General features: G+C 38.6%; 1 protein-coding gene across 1 annotated transcript; it reads right to left on the reverse strand.

The window, feature by feature from the left end:
* Nucleotides 1-6534: 6534 nt before the first annotated feature.
* Nucleotides 6535-15026, reverse strand: LOC136679167 (uncharacterized). The gene is made up of 7 exons (XM_066657531.1): nucleotides 14686-15026; nucleotides 12916-13060; nucleotides 12152-12265; nucleotides 11927-12071; nucleotides 11151-11296; nucleotides 9723-9862; nucleotides 6535-9325 (listed from the first exon to the last, which is right to left on the reverse strand). Exons 1-7 carry the CDS (start codon nucleotides 14783-14785, stop codon nucleotides 9207-9209), a joined length of 909 nt encoding a protein of 302 aa, XP_066513628.1. The 5' UTR covers nucleotides 14786-15026; the 3' UTR covers nucleotides 6535-9206.
* Nucleotides 15027-19486: the final 4460 nt, after the last annotated feature.

Genomic DNA, 19486 nt, shown 5'->3' on the forward strand with positions numbered 1-19486 from the left:
TGTACAAGTGTCCTACAAGCAAAACATGACACCCACTGCTATTAAGAAAGGGTGAGCCTAATGTTAGGTCAAGGCAGTTCTTACCTAATTGCGTTTTACACTATTGTTCAGTCAACCAGACGCATCAGATGAAACAGGACAGAAATAAAGGTCAGAGAACTTGCGTGTAGCCGCAGAGCACAAAATATGTTAATTAGTCACTTGACTACTTGGCTGTAAAAGCCACAGCAGTCAATGTAAGTTTTTACAACAGTCAGAGATGATAGATAATAAGTAAATTACATGTTAGCAAGGCTTTGTATCATCAGTGTACGCCTAAAAACACCAACCTGACACCAAATCAGTCATGTCTTAGGATAAAGGGGAAATTGCCATCAATATGTGATCAAAACTTCATTATTTTCAAAAAAGACAACTTTACGTGTGAAGGAAATCACAAAATATATTGTGAAGGTTTTAGAATTCAAAAGGTTTAATTCTATGTAATTTAAGAACATGAGCTGTTTATTCAGTGTAGTAGGAACTCTTTTTAAAAATAAATAAATAAATAAAACACAAATGGTTTTTTGCATCACTTAAAGCAGAATTATGACTCTGACGCTGATTGTGATACTGCGCAGCATGTTACCTGCTTGGCTGGCAGCTGCTGGTGATTTAGTGTGGAGCGAAGCTGAGGGATGGGCCACAGCAGGACTCTTTCCCAGGAGCTTCAGTTAACAAACAGCAGCTCTTCAGAGGCATTCACTCACTAAAAACCTCTTAGATCAACATTACGACAGGCCTGCCTTGTTCACACATGCAATTCATGTCCAGTGATTCGTGTAGAGAAAACATGTTGACCTTTTAAAGGCCCATAACATGGATACTTTGGCTGGATGTTTTTTTTTAAATAATAGTTAAATGTTTATCAAAATCATTATTACATTTTCAAAATGGACCATAAAGGTGTATAAGGTGCAGGGTCGTTTACTTATACCCATCTCTCCATCTGCCTCCACCATTTTACTTCCACTGCTATTTTAAAGGATGGCCAACCCACAGTCAGTAAGAACGTATGTCACTTATATTATTATAGGAAATTAAGGACATGGGCGGCACAGTGGCGCAGCAGGTAGGTTTTGCAGTCACACAGCTCCAGAGACCTGGAGGTTGTGGGTTCGATTCCTGCTCTAGGTGACTGTCTGTGAGGAGTGTGGTGTGTTCTCCCTGTGTCTGTGTGGGTTTCCTCCGGGTGACTGTCTGTGAGAAGAGTGGTGTGTTCTCCCTGTGCGTGGGTTTCCTCCGGGTGACTGTCTGTGAGGAGTGTGGTGTGTTCTCCCTGTGTCTGCGTGGGTTTCCTCCGGGTGACTGTCTGTGAGTAGTGTGGTGTGTTCTCCCTGTGTCTGCGTGGGTATCCTCCGGGTGACTGTCTGTGAGGAGTTGGTGTGTTCTCCCTGTGTCTGCGTGGGTTTCCTCCGGGTGACTGTCTGTGAGTAGTGTGGTGTGTTCTCCCTGTGTCTGCGTGGGTATCCTCCGGGTGACTGTCTGTGAGGAGTTGGTGTGTTCTCCCTGTGTCTGCGTGGGTTTCCTCCAGGTGACTGTCTGTGAGTTGGTGTGTCCTCCCTGTGTCTGCGTGGGTTTCTTCCGGGTGACTGTCTGTGAGGAGTGTGGTGTGTTCTCCCTGTGTCTGCGTGTGTTTCCTCCGGGTGACTGTCTGTGAGTAGTGTGGTGTGTTCTCCCTGTGTCTGCGTGGGTTTCCTCCGGGTGACTGTCTGTGAGTAGTGTGGTGTGTTCTCCCTGTGTCTGCGTGGGTATCCTCCGGGTGACTGTCTGTGAGGAGTTGGTGTGTTCTCCCTGTGTCTGCGTGGGTTTCCTCCAGGTGACTGTCTGTGAGTTGGTGTGTTCTCCCTGTGTCTGCGTGGGTTTCTTCCGGGTGACTGTCTGTGAGGAGTGTGGTGTGTTCTCCCTGTGTCTGCGTGGGTTTCCTCCGGGTGACTGTCTGTGAGGAGTGTGGTGTGTTCTCCCTGTGTTTCCTCCGGGGTGCTCTGGTTTCCTCCCACGGTCCAAAAACACACGTTGGTAGGTGGATTGGTGACTCAAAAGTGTCAGTGAGTGTATGAGTGAATGTGTTTGTGTGTGTGTGTGTGCTGCCCTGTGAAGGACTGGCGCCTCCTCCAGGGTGTATTCCCATTTAAAAAATGAAATGGTCCTGGTGCCTGAGTGATACATTATATATGTCCAAAACAGTGTAGACATCTGATTACAAGCGAATTAACCCATTTCATGATGCACTCCTGAACAGCGATGTTCAGTAGTGTACATGAATACCGTATACAACATTCATTAAAAAAAAAAAACATGACGTGAAATGGGATGTTCATGAGCAGCTGAATGTAAGTTTAAGATCACCATGCTCAATGCCAAGTGTGGGCTATAACTGTATAACCCCCCACCACCACCACCACAACTTTATATCAAAGACAATTAAAGTAGAAGCATTGCATGATAGTTTCCCCAAATGTTTCATCAACATGCGGTCTACTCTGAAGAACCATTGCACATCTCACAAAACTTTGTGTTTGATTAGCATTCTGTGGGGAAATGTAAATACTGACCCAAAAAAAAAAAAGGAAGTGCTGGAGCGGATTACAAAAGCCAAAATTCTGTCATGCTGATGAAGGAAGGAAACCACTTCAAGACAGTGTCATGTCCAAGAGTCAAAAACAGAAATCAAGCTGAATTAACATGAAGCTGAGCTTGCTGTGTTTAACGGGGACAGATTGCATTAGCTTTGTGTCTAAGGCTGAAATCTGAAGCAGCACTCAGCCCTCTTAAAGCAGCATTTATAAAATGGATCCTCAGTGCTAGCATGCTAAGGAGCCTATTCCTGAACCGCTTAAGTGTCAGAGGAACTGCCCATACTGCAATTTCACACATAGTAAGTGTGTAAACTCATTGTGCAGTGTTAAAAAGCACCAGACAAGACACACTGACCAACATAACCCACACAGCGCATAGGAATACTAACACCAGCAGTAAGTCCGAATATTTTAATTAGCACCTAGCTAACATCTACTGCTTAAAGCACTGTAGTCAGTAAAATTAAAATTCCTAACACTGTCAATATAACAGTGTAGCAATCTCTATTACAGCATTATTTTCTAATGAAAGGGAAGAGCAAAGTTTGTGTGAAATGTGTCTATTGTCTTTTCACCAACACTTTTTCACTTTTTATTTTGAATTTATTGGAAGCCTAAAGACAGTACTTTGCAAACATTAGAGGCCGCCACATATATATTTCTAGTTTATTTTCTGTTAAGTATGTCTTTAGATTTTTACATTTTGAATACTTTGTATTTGGACAGGGAATTAACACAGAAAATTAAACAGGATTTTTTCTGTCTCTATTAGTCAACGTATGGAACATATGCTGTAGAAAGTACTTTAAAATCCCGTTCGAAAATCATTATGGGCTTTTGGCCTTTTCAGAAAATAGGACCTGAGGAAATCCTCCATTTTACTGTTGATTTCTGCAGCTCTGATGCTCAGTAGCAAGAATATCTATTCAGCAACTCTGAGGAAATGGCAGGAAAGTGTCATATTAGATAAAGAGTGAACGGTTTGACAACTCAACGTCCATCCAACACACAGCTATTCACCAATCTTCTCTGGCAAATGTAATCTCAAAGTGTGGCAGTCAGTAGACACTATGACACTGATCGCTCTCCTTTTTATGAAGTGGCAGCCAGAAATATTGGAGGTCTTAGAAAATTGCAATATTATAATCTGACATTCAGTAATTTATAAGTACTGTCTAATACATACAGTGCAATATTTACATTTCCATACCATGTAACTTATATTGTGTATTGCTTTCTGTTAAAATGTCCTTTAAGTATAAGTTATTAATTTTTCAGGAGATATTCCTAAGAAGGAATATGAATGAGTGGAAAGGATAAAAAAGGGACCTAGCAGAAGACGTTTTTGTTGTTTTTGCAGGTTTCAATATCTGCAGGATTTCATCATTCTGGAGAGTCTTGGTGGTTCTTATTCCTTTGTTTGATGGTCATCATCAGAATACACAAAACTGAGTCTTGATCGGTTTTCTCGTTCCAGTCAAGGTGTGAAGAAATGGCAGACGATGATGAAGCTTTTTATGGTACGTTATAGATGCTACATCAACTTACATTAATTTAGAAATCCATGAAATATTAAAAACCCTTTCAGAATCCACGTTTGAAACGTAAGCAAAGTGATTAAGACTGGTTTAATGTGAAGATCGTAGGCTCTGATTTCTTTACAGTGGTGTTGATAGGAGCCAGATCCACCAACATTTGTTTAACTTTGGGGCTGTTTTTGTTTGACCACACCTTGCAAGTATCCATCATGACTGTACTTTTTTAAAAAAGTAGTTAAGGTTTTATGTCCAAACATGATCACATAACAAATGCAATGCATTATTTCAGTCATCAAGCAGTGTGTTTTTTTATAGGTTACCGTGAGGTCAACTTTAGAGGCATAAAAGGCTTCAGACGTGTGGTTTCTGTTACCAACACGCAAGCAAGGTTTCTCTGGAACTGAGCAGTTGATATCAAACCTCACTGTATGACTGTAAACGTTTAACTGTGATTATGCAATTTTAAAAAAATCGAAGAAACTTCTCTTTACAGTTCCAGCGATGGTTATTTTTGTGTGTGTGAGGCTTATATTATGCAAAACGCAATCTAATCATAATAAAAATATGTTTTTCTATTTCTCTTCTGACTTGCAGATGATGTCCTCCGATGGTGGCGCATTTTCCTCTTCATCGTCTGGCTTTTGGACATTGGCCTCATATTCACCATCACACATTTGGAAATAGCTTTAATTAGAAGAATTAAGAAATTCAGAATGAGAATGGCTCAAATGAATGTGCAGCAGAGTAATAACAACGTTTAAAACTCACTGGAGTGAATCGGGGCAGATTCAATATAAAACAATCTGAGAAAGTTTAAAAGAAATAGAGTTATTGGAGTTGCAAGCTCTGCAAGACTTGGTAGACCAGCATAACTCTCCTTCTCATCAAGTCCACGTCTTTCCATCAATCCTTCCACAGTTACGGAGTCTGAAAGGAGGTGCAGTTATCGAGGAACTATTACTTTGCTTCATGTTACATTTATTTACATATTCATCATTTAATATTCACCAATAAAATGCAATAAAGCGGCTTTGTTTAAAAATATTTCACCTTAATATTGACTGAAGATTTTTGATTTTAAAAACCAGATAAAAAAGCAATAAGACCTTTTGGATGACAAGGAACAACGTGTCCTTTTATACAAAGGGTAACTCAACAAATAATGAGGTGCTTCATTAGGTAACCTGGAGTTTCCCGGGTGCCAACTTGTAGCTGAAAACAAGTTTAAATATTAGTAGTAGCTTTCAAAAGACACTGGCATCTAATCATGTCATGACCATATCATTAGAATATTCCCAGAATTAGATAAACAGTGGTTTCAGTTCCTGTCATCATTCTTACAGTAACCAAAGAAAAAATAAAGTCATGAGCAGATGTGCTCTGATGAAATGAGAGGTTTTAAAACACCTGAAAACTAACCAAAGAAACGAAAACATGGCACTGTTTCTACTGCTCAGTTCTTTAGACTTTAACAAGTAACAGCTACTGATCATTTGAAGGGAATTTAACTGTTGTTTTCAAAGTCCAATACAGAGAGGCGCCTTCTTAATGTCTCTCTCTACAAATGTCTCTCTTCCTGACAATAACTCTTGTGTTTTCTCTTGTAGAGCTCGTATAGATGTGAGGGCTTTAGCAGGCAACACAGAAATAATGAGTAATCTGATTCATTTATTCCTGGAAATAACTCAGTGCAGTTTGAGAGAATTTAATGTTATTTTTATAGGTATACACCATTTGTAAAATCGATACCGAATAAAATTGGAAAGCTGTCGAAGTCTGAGGTTCCTGTGCCCGAAGCCAAGCATGGGCCAGACGGGTTTTAAGCCAAAGAAAAAAAAGTATGTCTTGGCTATACTTTGGGAAAGGAGAAAAGTTGTGTAAATGTGACTTTAAACGTGACCCCAGAATTTATGAGCCAAAGCACGCAGAGCAGAGCCACATTCCTGAGGGTTACGGCAGACATGACAAGGCAGCTCACGTAACCTCCGCTTTAGAGTAAAAGAGGGCACTGATCAAAGAGTGCATTCTGAAAACAGGGTGATTTGATGGTAACAGAGCGTCAAGATTAGACTGAGGTGAATTTCCTGACACTCGTTTTGTAGCAAGAAAAACCGCTTTTCAACAAGTTTGTCTCCGTCTCTGTTCAGTGATTTCATGCGATATGCAAAAGTGCCACAATAAAGGCTCCTACACAAACAACAAACCTGACATTTAGTCTGCAGGAAGCTCACGCTATCGTGCTCATGTGGTCTCTCTCTATCTGTCTTCCTGTGTGTGTGTGTGTGTGTGTGTGTGTGGATGTGTAATAATAAAAAAATATATATATAATTTGTTGTATTGTTTTAATGTTACTTTATTCAAAGCTTGTAAAATCATTAGTTTCAAGAACACAAAAAAAACATTGGTTATATTTAAAATACATGCTTAAGTTTATATAGAGGCTACCTCCTGTATGTTACACTCACTGTAAACTCATAGATTTAATACTGTAGTGTATCACTATAAAATATGAGAGAAATATCAAGTGTTATCAATTTACATTCATTCATTAATAAAAAAAAACCCAAACAAAAAAAATGTATAAAAAACACAAGAGTAAAAAATATTATTATTTCAATTTCCCTTTTTAATTTTTTTTTACATTTTACATTTATTACATTTTAGATTGCATTATTATTAAATGTAGTACTACAGCATGGTACCAGTGGTGTAGAAGTCTAATAGTAGAAATACATTTATGGAAATTATGGAGGGTGTTACCCAGCCTTAGACATTTATGCATTAATAGCGTTATTTATTTTAACTGGGAAGTCATCTCATAACTCAGAGGGTCCCGTGGAGGAATTTTGGACCAGACATGTCAGCTCTGGACTATCTGTGTATCACAGGACATGATAGCAGTGATATTTTTAAAAATTCCTTTCATATTTGTCATTGAGAAAACCAGCTGCATTCCTAATATGAGCATTTTCTGAACAATATCAGAATTCTGTGTCATTTCCATAAATAAATAATTTGTTAAAATAACTTTTATTCAACGTTTAATTCTATGTGTTATTAACGTTTTTGTGTAAATGTGATTTTAGTTGCATTTCCATTGAACTAAATCTATACATACGCTTCGTTATAGTACTTCATAAACTAAAAAGGGAGTGAGCTTTGACTCCTAGCATCAACATAACTGCCTGTAGTTTTTCCATCTGTCTGACACTGGAGGAATTCCTGTCAACTCCTCTTCACATAGCTGTTTCTGCTACGCAACACGGGTGCAGATTTAAAGAGGAATTTCTCATCTGAATAGGTCCCATCTGTAAGTCTGGACTCTCGCTAGGCCACTGTAAGCATCCAGATTGCCTCTTTATAAGTAAGGATTAAATCTTTCACTTTACAGTATTTCATTCATTCATTCATTGTCTGTGACCCTTATCCAGTTCAGGGTCACGGTTGGTCCAGAGCCTACCTGGAATCATTGGAACACACCCTGGAGGGGGCGCCAGTCCTTCAAAGGGCAACACAGACACACACACACACACACATACACCCACACACACACACCTAAGGACATTTTTGAGTCACCAATCCACCTACTAACGTGTGTTTTTGGACTGTGGGAGGAAACCCACGCAGACACAGGGAGAACACACCACACTCCTCACAGACAGTCACCCGGAGGAAACCCATGCAGACACAGAGAGAACACACCACACTCCTCACAGACAGTCACCCGGAGCAGGACTCGAACCCACAACCTCCAGGCCCCTGGAGCTGTGTGACTGCGACACTACCTGCATACACCGACCCATGACTTCTAAGCAGAAGGATGTATATATTTGCACTCATATGAATGATGCCACATTACTGATATATCTGTGATGCTTGTGCAAAGTAAGCATTGCAGTTGACGCTAAAACAAGGCTTGTCTGGTCTTACTATACTATTGAATAAAGCATGAAATACTCATTGTTATTATTGTTTTTGTAGAATAATTCAGCCAACAATCAGTTCTCGGCTGGTTCAACTCTTTTTACTGAAATATTCTGAGAGCTGACCATATTTATTTGTCCAACTGTGCTGATTCCACTAGGGAAATGCCTCTAATTCATGTTTAATTGCTCCACAAATAAATAACCTGGGTAGAGAACATGAGTTTCTTGATTTCTCCGAGCGCGTTTCTGATCGCCACAGTAAGCAACAAAACCGAGGGAATAAATTCAGTGTGGGAAAAGGAGAAAAAAATGCAGAAAATCAGACTGAAGAGAAAAAAAAAACATGTTCTCATGACAGGAATAGTCTTGACAGATTATCAACATTGTATAGGATTGGCTGTTACACATATACAAGCAATCAGTCTTGTGTGGCCACATCTCATTTCAGGGATTTCCCAGTGGCACTCACTAAACTGTCAAGGGCTTTGGCTAAGTGGCCGAAAACGGTGGTTTTCAAAGCGACCGAAAACACTTAGCAGCACGCCACTGTACAAAATCCAGATTCATGTTGGATGCACACTAGGGCTCTGACATCGGGCTTCATTTATTTAATTTCAGTCACAACATGCATCAAGTAGTTGATTTTTCTGGTTATATATCTCCACATAAATGCTAAAGAAAACACATTTCTAAAACAAACGTTTGCATATGCTTCAGGCACCGGCTTCTAAGTGAACTCATGTAAGGGTGGATTTCTTTGAAACCTGAAAACTAGTCGATTAAAAGGCATAGGATATAGAGATTTGTCTAAAGCTATTAACACTTTGTGTGTAGCTGTCTTTTCCCTTCACTCTTTAGAACTAATACATTCTATTTGATGGATGTTATGACTAGATAATGAAGGCGTGGTCTCAGTGTTCAGTTTTGTGAAAACAGACAAGATTAATATAAATGGCAGACATTCTTGATCATCTTTTATCTAAATCTTCAGGGGGAAAACACTACTTCATAAGGTTCTGTCATGTGTTGCTTTAATTTTGTCAGTGACACAGTAGCTGTATTTTATGTTTGTAGTGATGCGGAACCTGTGTTTTATGTTTAAAGTGATGTAAGCTGATCTGCTGCTACTTGTCCATGGTGTTTACAGGGGCCCTTTCCAGGAACAGAGGCTGAGTTCGCTGTCTCCACATCATGAGTAACAATCGAACTATGAACAAAACACAGGCCAATGCCAGGAGGACAGCTGTGAATAAAAAAACACAGAAATTAGTAAAAGATCTGAATGGGTGAAGTATAAATTTTTTTTTTAATATGTTGAAATTCTGTGGTTCCCAAACCTACGCAAACAACTTTACTGCTGCAGACCGTATGATTCATTATCAGGCTGAAACTGTTTATTTGTTTCTCTAAATTTAAAGCTTAGTATTTAATCCATAGATGTGCAGAGCTGTTACACTCAAGTTTAACTTACTTTTACTGATTTAACATAATGATGTGTGTTCAACTCTTTATGCTTCTAATGTGGAGACATTATATTGTATTTTTCAGCGCATAAAACTGTCCTTTACAGACCTCGTGACTGACCAAGCCTCAAAGATAAAGACAAAACTATCTACAACCTGTGTTTCACTCTTCCTCACCTGTAAAGACTGCATTCCTGCCAGGAGCTGCTGCATCATAGTGTCGGCTCAAGCTCCCCACGAGAGCGTAGATGATGACCACGTAGATGGTGAGAATGTAGCGTACATGCTTCTCCAGCACAAAGTTTTCAACCGCAAACCTGTACACAGGAATGTAATCAACGTAAATGAGCAATCAAGATGTATGACAGCAATTATGTGATACATTTACATTTATTTCTATAAACTGCAGCGCACATGAGATAAGGAATTTAATTGCTCTATAGTGCCTGGATGAACCAGTTTATATTCCATGGATCGGGTCTCCCACACAGAGAGCAGCCATGTTTAAAGCAGTACAGAATCTGACACATACAGGCCACTAGATGTCATGTTCTGGTAGAATGGCTGCTTCATAATTGTTCATAATTTTAGAACAAGAAGAAAAAGAAAAATTGATTTCTCCTTTAAAGGCTAAACACCAGCTCTATGAAAGTGTCAAACAAATAAATACAGTGGAATTTGAGTTCCTAACTTGTGTTTATTGATAGTTATTTCTTACTAATTCAAGGAATAAGGTTTAAAAGACCCCCCCCCCCCCAAAAACGGTGTTGGGAAACTCTAATAGGCGTCTTGCCTGTGACGTAGATGGTGGACAACACTCTAGAAGCTGCACTTAATTTAATGTAAAATGATGAAAAGGTGTGTTGTTTCTGGCTGCAATCATTCAATGTACAGTGGGACATCTGTGAACAAATGGCCCAAAGATCCCAAAATATCCAGAAAATGGACTAAATTTGTCCACTTTAAACGGGCACTTTGGAAAGGACCCTCCGCTCACTCCGTTATCTGTAGCTCATTTCACTGGCGCTTTTCCAACAATATGGGCATGTAAGGACACCAACGAAAGGTGTTCAAGAGCCTCTGTAACATGGAGGTAAACAGGGTAAGGACACTCACTTCGCCTGTTTTAGTTGGTGTTAGTTAACGTTAGCTTGACTCGCTAAACTCGGTGTCTCAGATTATACTCGGCTACGTAGCTGCATTACGGAGGTTTATAGTGTCGGATGAATTCGAGTTCGACTTCGATCACATTTACAAGAATAACGGTACCTCTACATTTGAGTTTAGCTTATTGCTAGGCTATTGTCATGAATAATGTTGGTTATTTAGCTAGATACTGTCATAACAGTCAGTCATAACGGTGTTTTACCGCGGCGTCGTTCGGCTGTTGTCCACCAGTGACGTCACGGTCGCGTTCGAGAATTTCCGTAGCGAGCTCGGGTTTTTCCGTCAATTTAATAAAATTGTCAGTTTTAAAGCAAATTAAGCTGCTATTTTCATTTTAATTCATACTTATATCTGTCAGTCACTACAATAATGTGGAATATTCATGGAGGTCCATTAAGTGGTGCTTAGCCTTAAAAAAAAAAAACGAGAGCCACCAACCACACAATCACTTCCAGAAGCAGAAGGCTCAGAGAGGTGGTGGCAGCATTTGTTAGTGACACTGATGAGATGTTCAGCACGACGGCGAAGTTCAGGAGTGTGGCTATTGTTGTCCATGTGGCATAGGCAGCAATGCCATTCTGAACCTGAAACACACACATGTGCATCATTGGTTATCATATATTAAATATCCAGATGTTTTTACACACCTCTTCTAAGGGATTAGAAGTGATTTCCCTATTTAAGAGTGAATAGACACAAGCATTTAACTGTGCTCCCTCATCAAAAAAAATGAGACTCTGGAGCAGCAGCAAATGAGCCATTGGAGTCAATGTTAGTGATATACACTAATCTCTACACTAATACAGTGACATACACTCTTCCAACACTGGGCTGTGTAGCAGTGGAACTGTTCTGTGTGGAGTGATGAAGCCTCATCCAATCACATTTGAGGTGAAGTGATGTTAGTGATCCAGAACTAATCACGCAACATCAGCACTTGGCCTCACTGATGTTTATGCAGCTGAATGCAATGAGAGCCTCACAGCGATGTTATAATATCTAGAAAAGTGGAGGATTTCCCTGCAGCAGAGAGACAGTGTAGAATACAAAGTTGCCTGGCCACCACTAAAGCTTATATCATCTGCTCGAACACTGAAGCCAAAAATGAAGCTCATCAAACATTGGCATGAGTCGAAGCAAATAAAACAGAAGCCATTTGTCATTTCTAACACGTTTGCGTTTACACGAGCAGGAAGTGGGTGGCTGTAACACACCAGCACACGGATGCACCACAGGTCAGCGGGGTGGTTCTGTTTGAGCCAGAGTCCATAATCTCTCAGGCCAACACAGGAGAAGAAAATCATGAGGTAGTTGGTGAAGGCAATCAGAGCAAGCACTATTAGTGCTGGGACCATTAGCCTGCAGAAGAAAGAGAGAATATTACAAATGATAACAAAAAAGTGTATGGAGCTCACAACGTAACGTGGACTGAAACTTACTCTCGGTCCCACAGGACAAGCCAAGTGCTGTTCAGAACCATGTTAATCACCCAGAAGATGAAAAACCCATATGGAAGAACTGAGGGACTACAGTACATCCATCCAGTTGAAGTCCTGTAAAGAACATCACATAATTATTCACACTCGACTGACAAATATTTATTCAAGTAAAAAGACAAAAGTATTTTTTTATTTGGCTCTGTTTTCAAGAAGCACCAGGAATTTAAAATATATTGATGACTTTGAGCTTAGGCCTTTGCCAAACACATGTTGACCGACTAAAGCCCCAGCCCAACTCTGGCTGCTGGCTGATGGATGGTTAAATCGAAGAACAAGTAATCCTCCAGGTGCAGGACACATAACTACTGACTGGAAACGAGTATCGAATTCATCATTCGTTTGTTATGTAAAGAAACAATCACCAGTAAAATTGAAACCAGAACTGGACATTTTCAACAGGCAAACAGACCTCAATCACTGGCAAATATGTGGCTATTACAGGAAATATGACTTTTTTTACCCTCAAAAATGAACAAACACTGTTTATGAAACTGGTTGCTTGTAAACAGCAACTCACCAGGTGCAGAATTAAAAAACCTTCATAGGCTAATATATATATAGAGAGAGTACAGAAACTGATACCTCCAGGCCAATGGGTGTCAGGGTAATGGCTGCTTCATAATGAGAAGGGTCACTAGAAAACTGGCAGATTACTCCTTAAAGCTGCACTTTTTTTGTATAAACACATTTGTATTTGTAAGTACCGTCTACAGAGCCAGGTGAGAATATAAACGTTCATGAGGAGAAGCCAAGTGTAGAGGAATCCCCAAATAGAGAAGGTCCATCCAGCAGGGGTGATCTCTGTCTCATACAGTGCTGATACGTTGCCAATACTGTGCAAAAACGGACCTAAAAACCACACAACAGTTAACAACAGACATTAAGACCATAGTCACACAACAGAGCTTTCTGATTTCTTTAGATCTGTTCTGCAGTCTGCTAAATTATGACGTGAAATGAAAGAAAATTTGCAACTGAAACAATTGTTACATCCAACCACAGCTTTCTGACAGACACTGAAACAACTTTTATGAAACTAATGACTCATAAGATCAAAGGAGACTGTGTCTCTCAAAAGAAAAGAACTAGTGCTCCCTAGTGGCCCAACTGCATAATCATTGGTTCTTTTAATCAGACCCTAGAGTGTGATTGGTGGTGATGCCTCAACGTGGGAGACCAAAGATGCATTGGGAATTGCTACCTATTACAGGAGTATTGCACAAATGTATTGTGTGTAATATAGCATGTTTTTTCTAGTGCCGTTTAAAAACTCATTGATAGACCTGACTGTACAATGCACTATAAAAGACAAGATAATTTAATATTGCGGTGAATTACATTTATGTGTATTGTGAATCTGTTTATGCAACAGAAAGAATATCCAGAAATTTAATGTAGTGTGTGAAAAGTCTTATTGGTTGTTCCATGATTGCTCCCTTGTCTGATTGAACTGTTACTGCTAATATTCATTCATTCATCCTCTGTAACCGCTTATTACTTACTTATTGTTACACTTATATAGCGCCTTTCTAGATACTCAAGGACGCTTTACAATCTACACTGCTCAGAACACTCAATTCACACACACACTGGCGAGAAGCGGCAGCCAAACGCGCACAGCGTACTCTCAACCAGAAACGACCGTGCACCTGGAGGACTGCATCGGGCACTAGGACTTCACCCAGGACAGAGTGCCAATCCATATCTGGGCTCACACTCATTAACTCACAAACCAGGACAGTTATTAGAGAAGCCAATTCACCTACCCTCCATGTTTTTTTTTTTGGACTGTGGGAGGAAACCGGAGACCCCGGAGGAAACCGACGCAGACACGGGGAGAACATGGAAACTCCACCCAGATGGAACTTGAAGCCAAGATCCCAGTGCTGGGAGGCAAACGTGCTCACCACCAAGCCACCGTGCCGCCGCTTATCCAGTTCAGGGTCGTGGTGGGTCCAGAACCTACCTGGAATCATTGGGCGCAAAGTGGGAATACACCCTGGAGGGGGCGCCAGTCCTTCACAGGGCAACACACACACACATTCACTCACACACTCACACCTACGGACACTTTTGAGTCGCCAATCCACCTACCAACGTGTGTTTTTGGACTGTGGGAGGAAACCCACACGGACACGGGGAGAACATACCAACCCCTCACAGACAGTCACCCAGAGGAAACCCACGCAGACACAGGGAGAACACACCAGACTCCTCACAGACAGTCACCGCCCTGTTTTTATTATTATTATTATTATATTCTTTATTTAAAAATATTATTCTATTATTTTTGTGCAGAAGCTTTAGTTTTAACTGCCATATTATGTACTATATAAAGAAGCAGAGTTTAAAAAGAAGCTGTGGCTGGCGTGAATTTGATACTGTGCGTACAAGACTTTAAACACGGAGCGCACAATAACACAAGTCCACACTACACCGTGGATACAGACAAACCCGCGTCTTCTGAGCCTTACCTTTACCAGCGCCAGCCAGAGCATTGACGGCCAAAGTCACGATATAAACCAGCACAGACAGAGCAATGGCTACAATACGACCGACGTTATGGTCTCCCATATCTCAGATAACTAAATTTCGCTGAGGTGTATAGGCTTTTATACACTTAAACCCAACAGTTACTCTAATGCTACAGCCTCGAGATGTTTTTCAAAACTTGTGAGTCTCGCAGCTGTACTCGAAATTCTGAATAAAATAAATCGCTCAGCCGCAGTTTTAATCCCTCCGCTGTGTTATATTCTTTAGAAATATACATACACCTCTGTTTAACCCCCTATTTCCCTATAACTTTGCTCTCATAATTTACGTCGACTCCCTCCACGCTGCTTGGGTTACAAAACCATGTTTCCCACCCGTTTTCAGACCAGCTCCGCTCACGACGCTAGGATTGGCTCATAGTGTTGCGTCACATTGGTCAAAGGCGTGTGAAAACGCAGTAGGGGCGGGGACTGTCGTAAAACGGGTGTGAACACAAATCAGGTGCTGCACAAAAAAGGCGAACGGATGCCATCTGCTGTCTTATTCTTTCATTTGTTTATACATTTCAAAATTAAATCAGGCCCCTCATTAAAGATTAACGATTTGGGGGGGGGGGGGGGGGGTAATCTTTAACCAGGGGTCTGAGGTAATCATTTTATAGCAGCAACGAGGTACAGATTAAGCAAAATTTTCAACTAGTGCATCAGTGGCTTTTCAGTTTTCTTAATTAAAGGCTAAGCACCACTTAATGGACCTCCATGAATATTTCACATTATTGTAGTTCCTGACAGATATAAGTATGAATTAAAATGAAAATAGCAGCTTAATTTGCTTTAAAACTGACAATTTTATTAAATTGACAGAAAAACCCGAGCTCGCTACGGAAATTCTCGAACGCGACCGTGACGTCACTGGTGGACAACAGCCGAACAACGCCGCGGTAAAACACCGTTATGACTGACTGTTATGACAGTATCTAGCTAAATAACCAACATTATTCATGACAATAGCCTAGCAATAAGCTAAACTCAAATGTAGAGGTACCGTTATTCTTGTAAATGTGATCGAAGTCGAACTCGAATTCATCCGACACTATAAACCTCCGTAATGCAGCTACGTAGCCGAGTATAATCTGAACCGCGGTCACGCCATCTGCACTTCGCGAAAACGCAGTCACGCCATCTACACTAGGATTTCTTGTGCGCTTCTACATCACAGTTTACGGTAGAACGTGTGCGAGCGAGAGGGGGGACTCGCAGAAAAGCGCAGATATTGAAAATTCATAAGAAATTAATTTAAAACATAATTCAATACAGTTAATATTAAAAACAGGCCTGACTGGCTAAAAGAACGGGTTGTTACCAGAAAATCTCACTGTTGTATTGAAAAACATGTCCTCAGGTACACAGGGTATAATATTTATGTGCATTTACTGTAAGAATTAGAAGTAATAGGCTTGAAAAAAAACTTTAAAAAACCCTATGGATATTAAATTCCATAAAATGGTTAAATCAAACTGTTACCAGACCACTCCACTGCATTCTTGAAGAGCATGTTCTCAGGTACTCATGGTATAATTTTCATACATTTTTACTGTAGGAATATGAAGTAATATTATTTGATGATGTTTAATTTACATATATGGACAATTTTGAGTTCTATTAAAGGGTTAAATCAAACTGTTACCAAACCATTCCACTGCAGTCTTGAAGAGCATGTTCTCAGGTACCCAGAGAATAATTTTTATACATTTTTACTGTAGGAATTTGGAGAAATATCATTTCAAACTTATAAATATGCTGTTTAATTTACAAATATTGCAAAATTTTGAGAGCTATTAAAGGGTTAAATCAAATTGTTACCAAACAACTTCACTGAAGCCTTGAAGAACATGTTCCAAGGTACCCAGAGAATAATTGTCGTACATTTTTACTGTAGGAATTTGGAGTAATAATATTTCAAATCTCATTAAAATGATGTTTAATTTACATATATGGCAAAATTGTGAGTCCTATTAAAGAGTTAAATCAAATTGTTACCAAACCATTCCACTGCAGCCTTAAAGAATATGTTCTCAGGTACTCAGAGAATAAGTTTTATACATTTTTACTGTAGGAATTTGGAGTAAGAGCATTTCAAATTTCAGTAAAAATGGTTAAATTTGCAAATATTGCAAAATTCTGAGAGCTATTAATGGGTTAAATCAAACTGTTACCAAACCACTCCACTGCAGCCTTAAAGAATATGTTCTCGGGTACTCAGAGAATAATTTTTATACATTTTTACTGTAGGAATTTGGAGTAATATCATTTCAAACTTATAAATATGCTGTTTAATTTACAAATATTGCAAAATTGTGAGAGCTATTAAAGGGTTAAATCAAATTGTTACCAAATCACTTCACTGAAGCCTTGAAGAACATGTCCCAAGGTACCCAGAGAATAATTGTCATACATTTTTACTGTAGGAATTTGGAGTAATAGCATTACAAACTTCATAAGAATTTTGTTTAATTTGCATATAAGGCAAAATTGTGAGTCCTATTAAAGGGTTAAATCAAACTGTTACCAAACCACTCCACTGCAGCCTTGAAGAACATGTTCTAGAGTACCCAGACTATAATGTTCATACATTTTTACTGTAAGAATGTGGAGTAATAGCATTACAAACTTCATTAGAATAACAACACAATTCTATAAATTGCAGAATTCTGAAGGCCATAAAATGGTTAAATCAAACTGTTACCAGACCACTCCACTGCAGCCTTGAACAACATTTTCTAGAGTACCCAGGGTACAAATTTCATACATTTTTACTGTAGGAATTTGGAGTAATATTATTTCAAATCTCATAAAAAATGATGTTGAATTTACATATATGGCAAATTATGAGTGCTACTAAAGGGTTAAATCAAACTGTTACCAGACCACTCCACTGCAGTCTTGAAGAGCATGTTCTCAGGTACCCAGAGAATAATTTTCATACATTTTTACTGTAGGAATTTGGAGTAATAGCATTACAAACTTCATAAGAATAACAACACAATTCCACAAATTGCAGAATGCTGAAGGCCATAAAATGGTTAAATCAAACTGTTACCAGACCACTCCACTGCAGTCTTGAAGAGCATGTTCTCAGGTACCCAGAGAATAATTTTCATACAATTTTACTGTAGGAATTTGGAGAAATATCATTTCAAACTTATAAATATGCTGTTTAATTTACAAATATTGCAAAATTGTGAGAGCTATTAAAGGCTTAAATCAAACTGTTACCAAACAACTTCACTGAAGCCTTGAAGAACATGTTCCAAGGTACCCAGAGAATAATTGTCGTACATTTTTACTGTAGGAATTTGGAGTAATAGCATTACAAACTTCATAAAAATGATGTTTAATTTACATATATGGCAAAATTGTGAGTCCTATTATAGGGTTAAATCAAATTGTTACCAAACCATTCCACTGCAGCCTTGAAGAACATGTTTCAAAGTACCCAGAGAATAATTGTCGTACATTTTTACTGTAGGAATATGGAGTAATATTATTTTAAGTCTCATAAAAATGATGTTAAATTTACATATATGGCAAATTTTGAGTGCTACTAAAGGGTTAAATCAAACTGTTACCAAACCACTCCACTGCATCCTTAAAGAATATGTTCTCAGGTACTCAGAGAATAATTTTTATACATTTTTACTGTAGGAATTTGGAGTAATATCATTTCAAACTTATAAATATGCTGTTTAATTTACAAATATTGCAAAATTGTGAGAGCTATTAAAGGGTTAAATCAAACTGTTACCAGACTATTCCAATGCAGCCTTGAAGAACATGTTCTAGAGTACCCAGAGAATAATTTTTACTGTAGGAATTTGGAGTAATAGCATTGCAAAATTCACTAAAATATTATGTTTAATTTGCACATATTGCAAAATTGAGTGCAAATAATGGGTTAAATCAAAATGTTACCAGATAATTTACAAGAAACTGTCCACTGTAGTCTTGAAGTACATATTTTCAGTTTCCCTGGGTATAATTCTCATAACTTTTTACTCTAGGAATTTGGAGGAATAGTATGGTAAAATTCAGAAAAAATTATAATTTAATTTTATGAATCTCGTAATGTTTAAGACCGTAAAAAGTTTATAGTACTAGGTACTAATTACCAGGGTTATGTACTGCATTTACAAAGAACATGGTCTCAGGTAAGTATGTTTTTTTTGTTTTTTTTGTGTGTTCGGAATAGTAATATTTAAAATTTCCCTAAAAATTATGGTTAGATACAATTGCAGTGTTACCAGGGAGCCAAGTGCAGTCTTTAAAACCTTTTTTCTTAGGTACAATGTGCATACGATTTCATTATCGTTTAGTTTTGGTATTGTGGGTAAAAGCAGTTAATGATTATCTCCTGCTAGTAATTCATATTTCCTGAAAATGACAGTTATAATAGAATTTTAAAAATGTTTAAAAATGTTAAATTCAAAAAATGCTAGAGATCATGTCTGTAGTCTTGAAAAGAGCTTTTAAAGTTTGAAAGTTATTGTCTTATTGTTGAATTTAACATTTTTAAACATTTTTAAAATTCTATTATAACTGTCATTTTCAGGAAATATGAATTACTAGCAGGAGATAATCATTAACTGCTTTTACCCACAATACCAAAACTAAACGATAATGAAATCGTATGCACATTGTACCTAAGAAAAAAGGTTTTAAAGACTGCAATTGGCTCCCTGGTAACACTGCAATTGTATCTAACCATAATTTTTAGGGAAATTTT

The sequence above is a fragment of the Hoplias malabaricus genome, chromosome Y (genome assembly GCF_029633855.1).
Source record: "Hoplias malabaricus isolate fHopMal1 chromosome Y, fHopMal1.hap1, whole genome shotgun sequence".
In the NCBI taxonomy this organism is placed as follows: domain Eukaryota; kingdom Metazoa; phylum Chordata; class Actinopteri; order Characiformes; family Erythrinidae; genus Hoplias; species Hoplias malabaricus.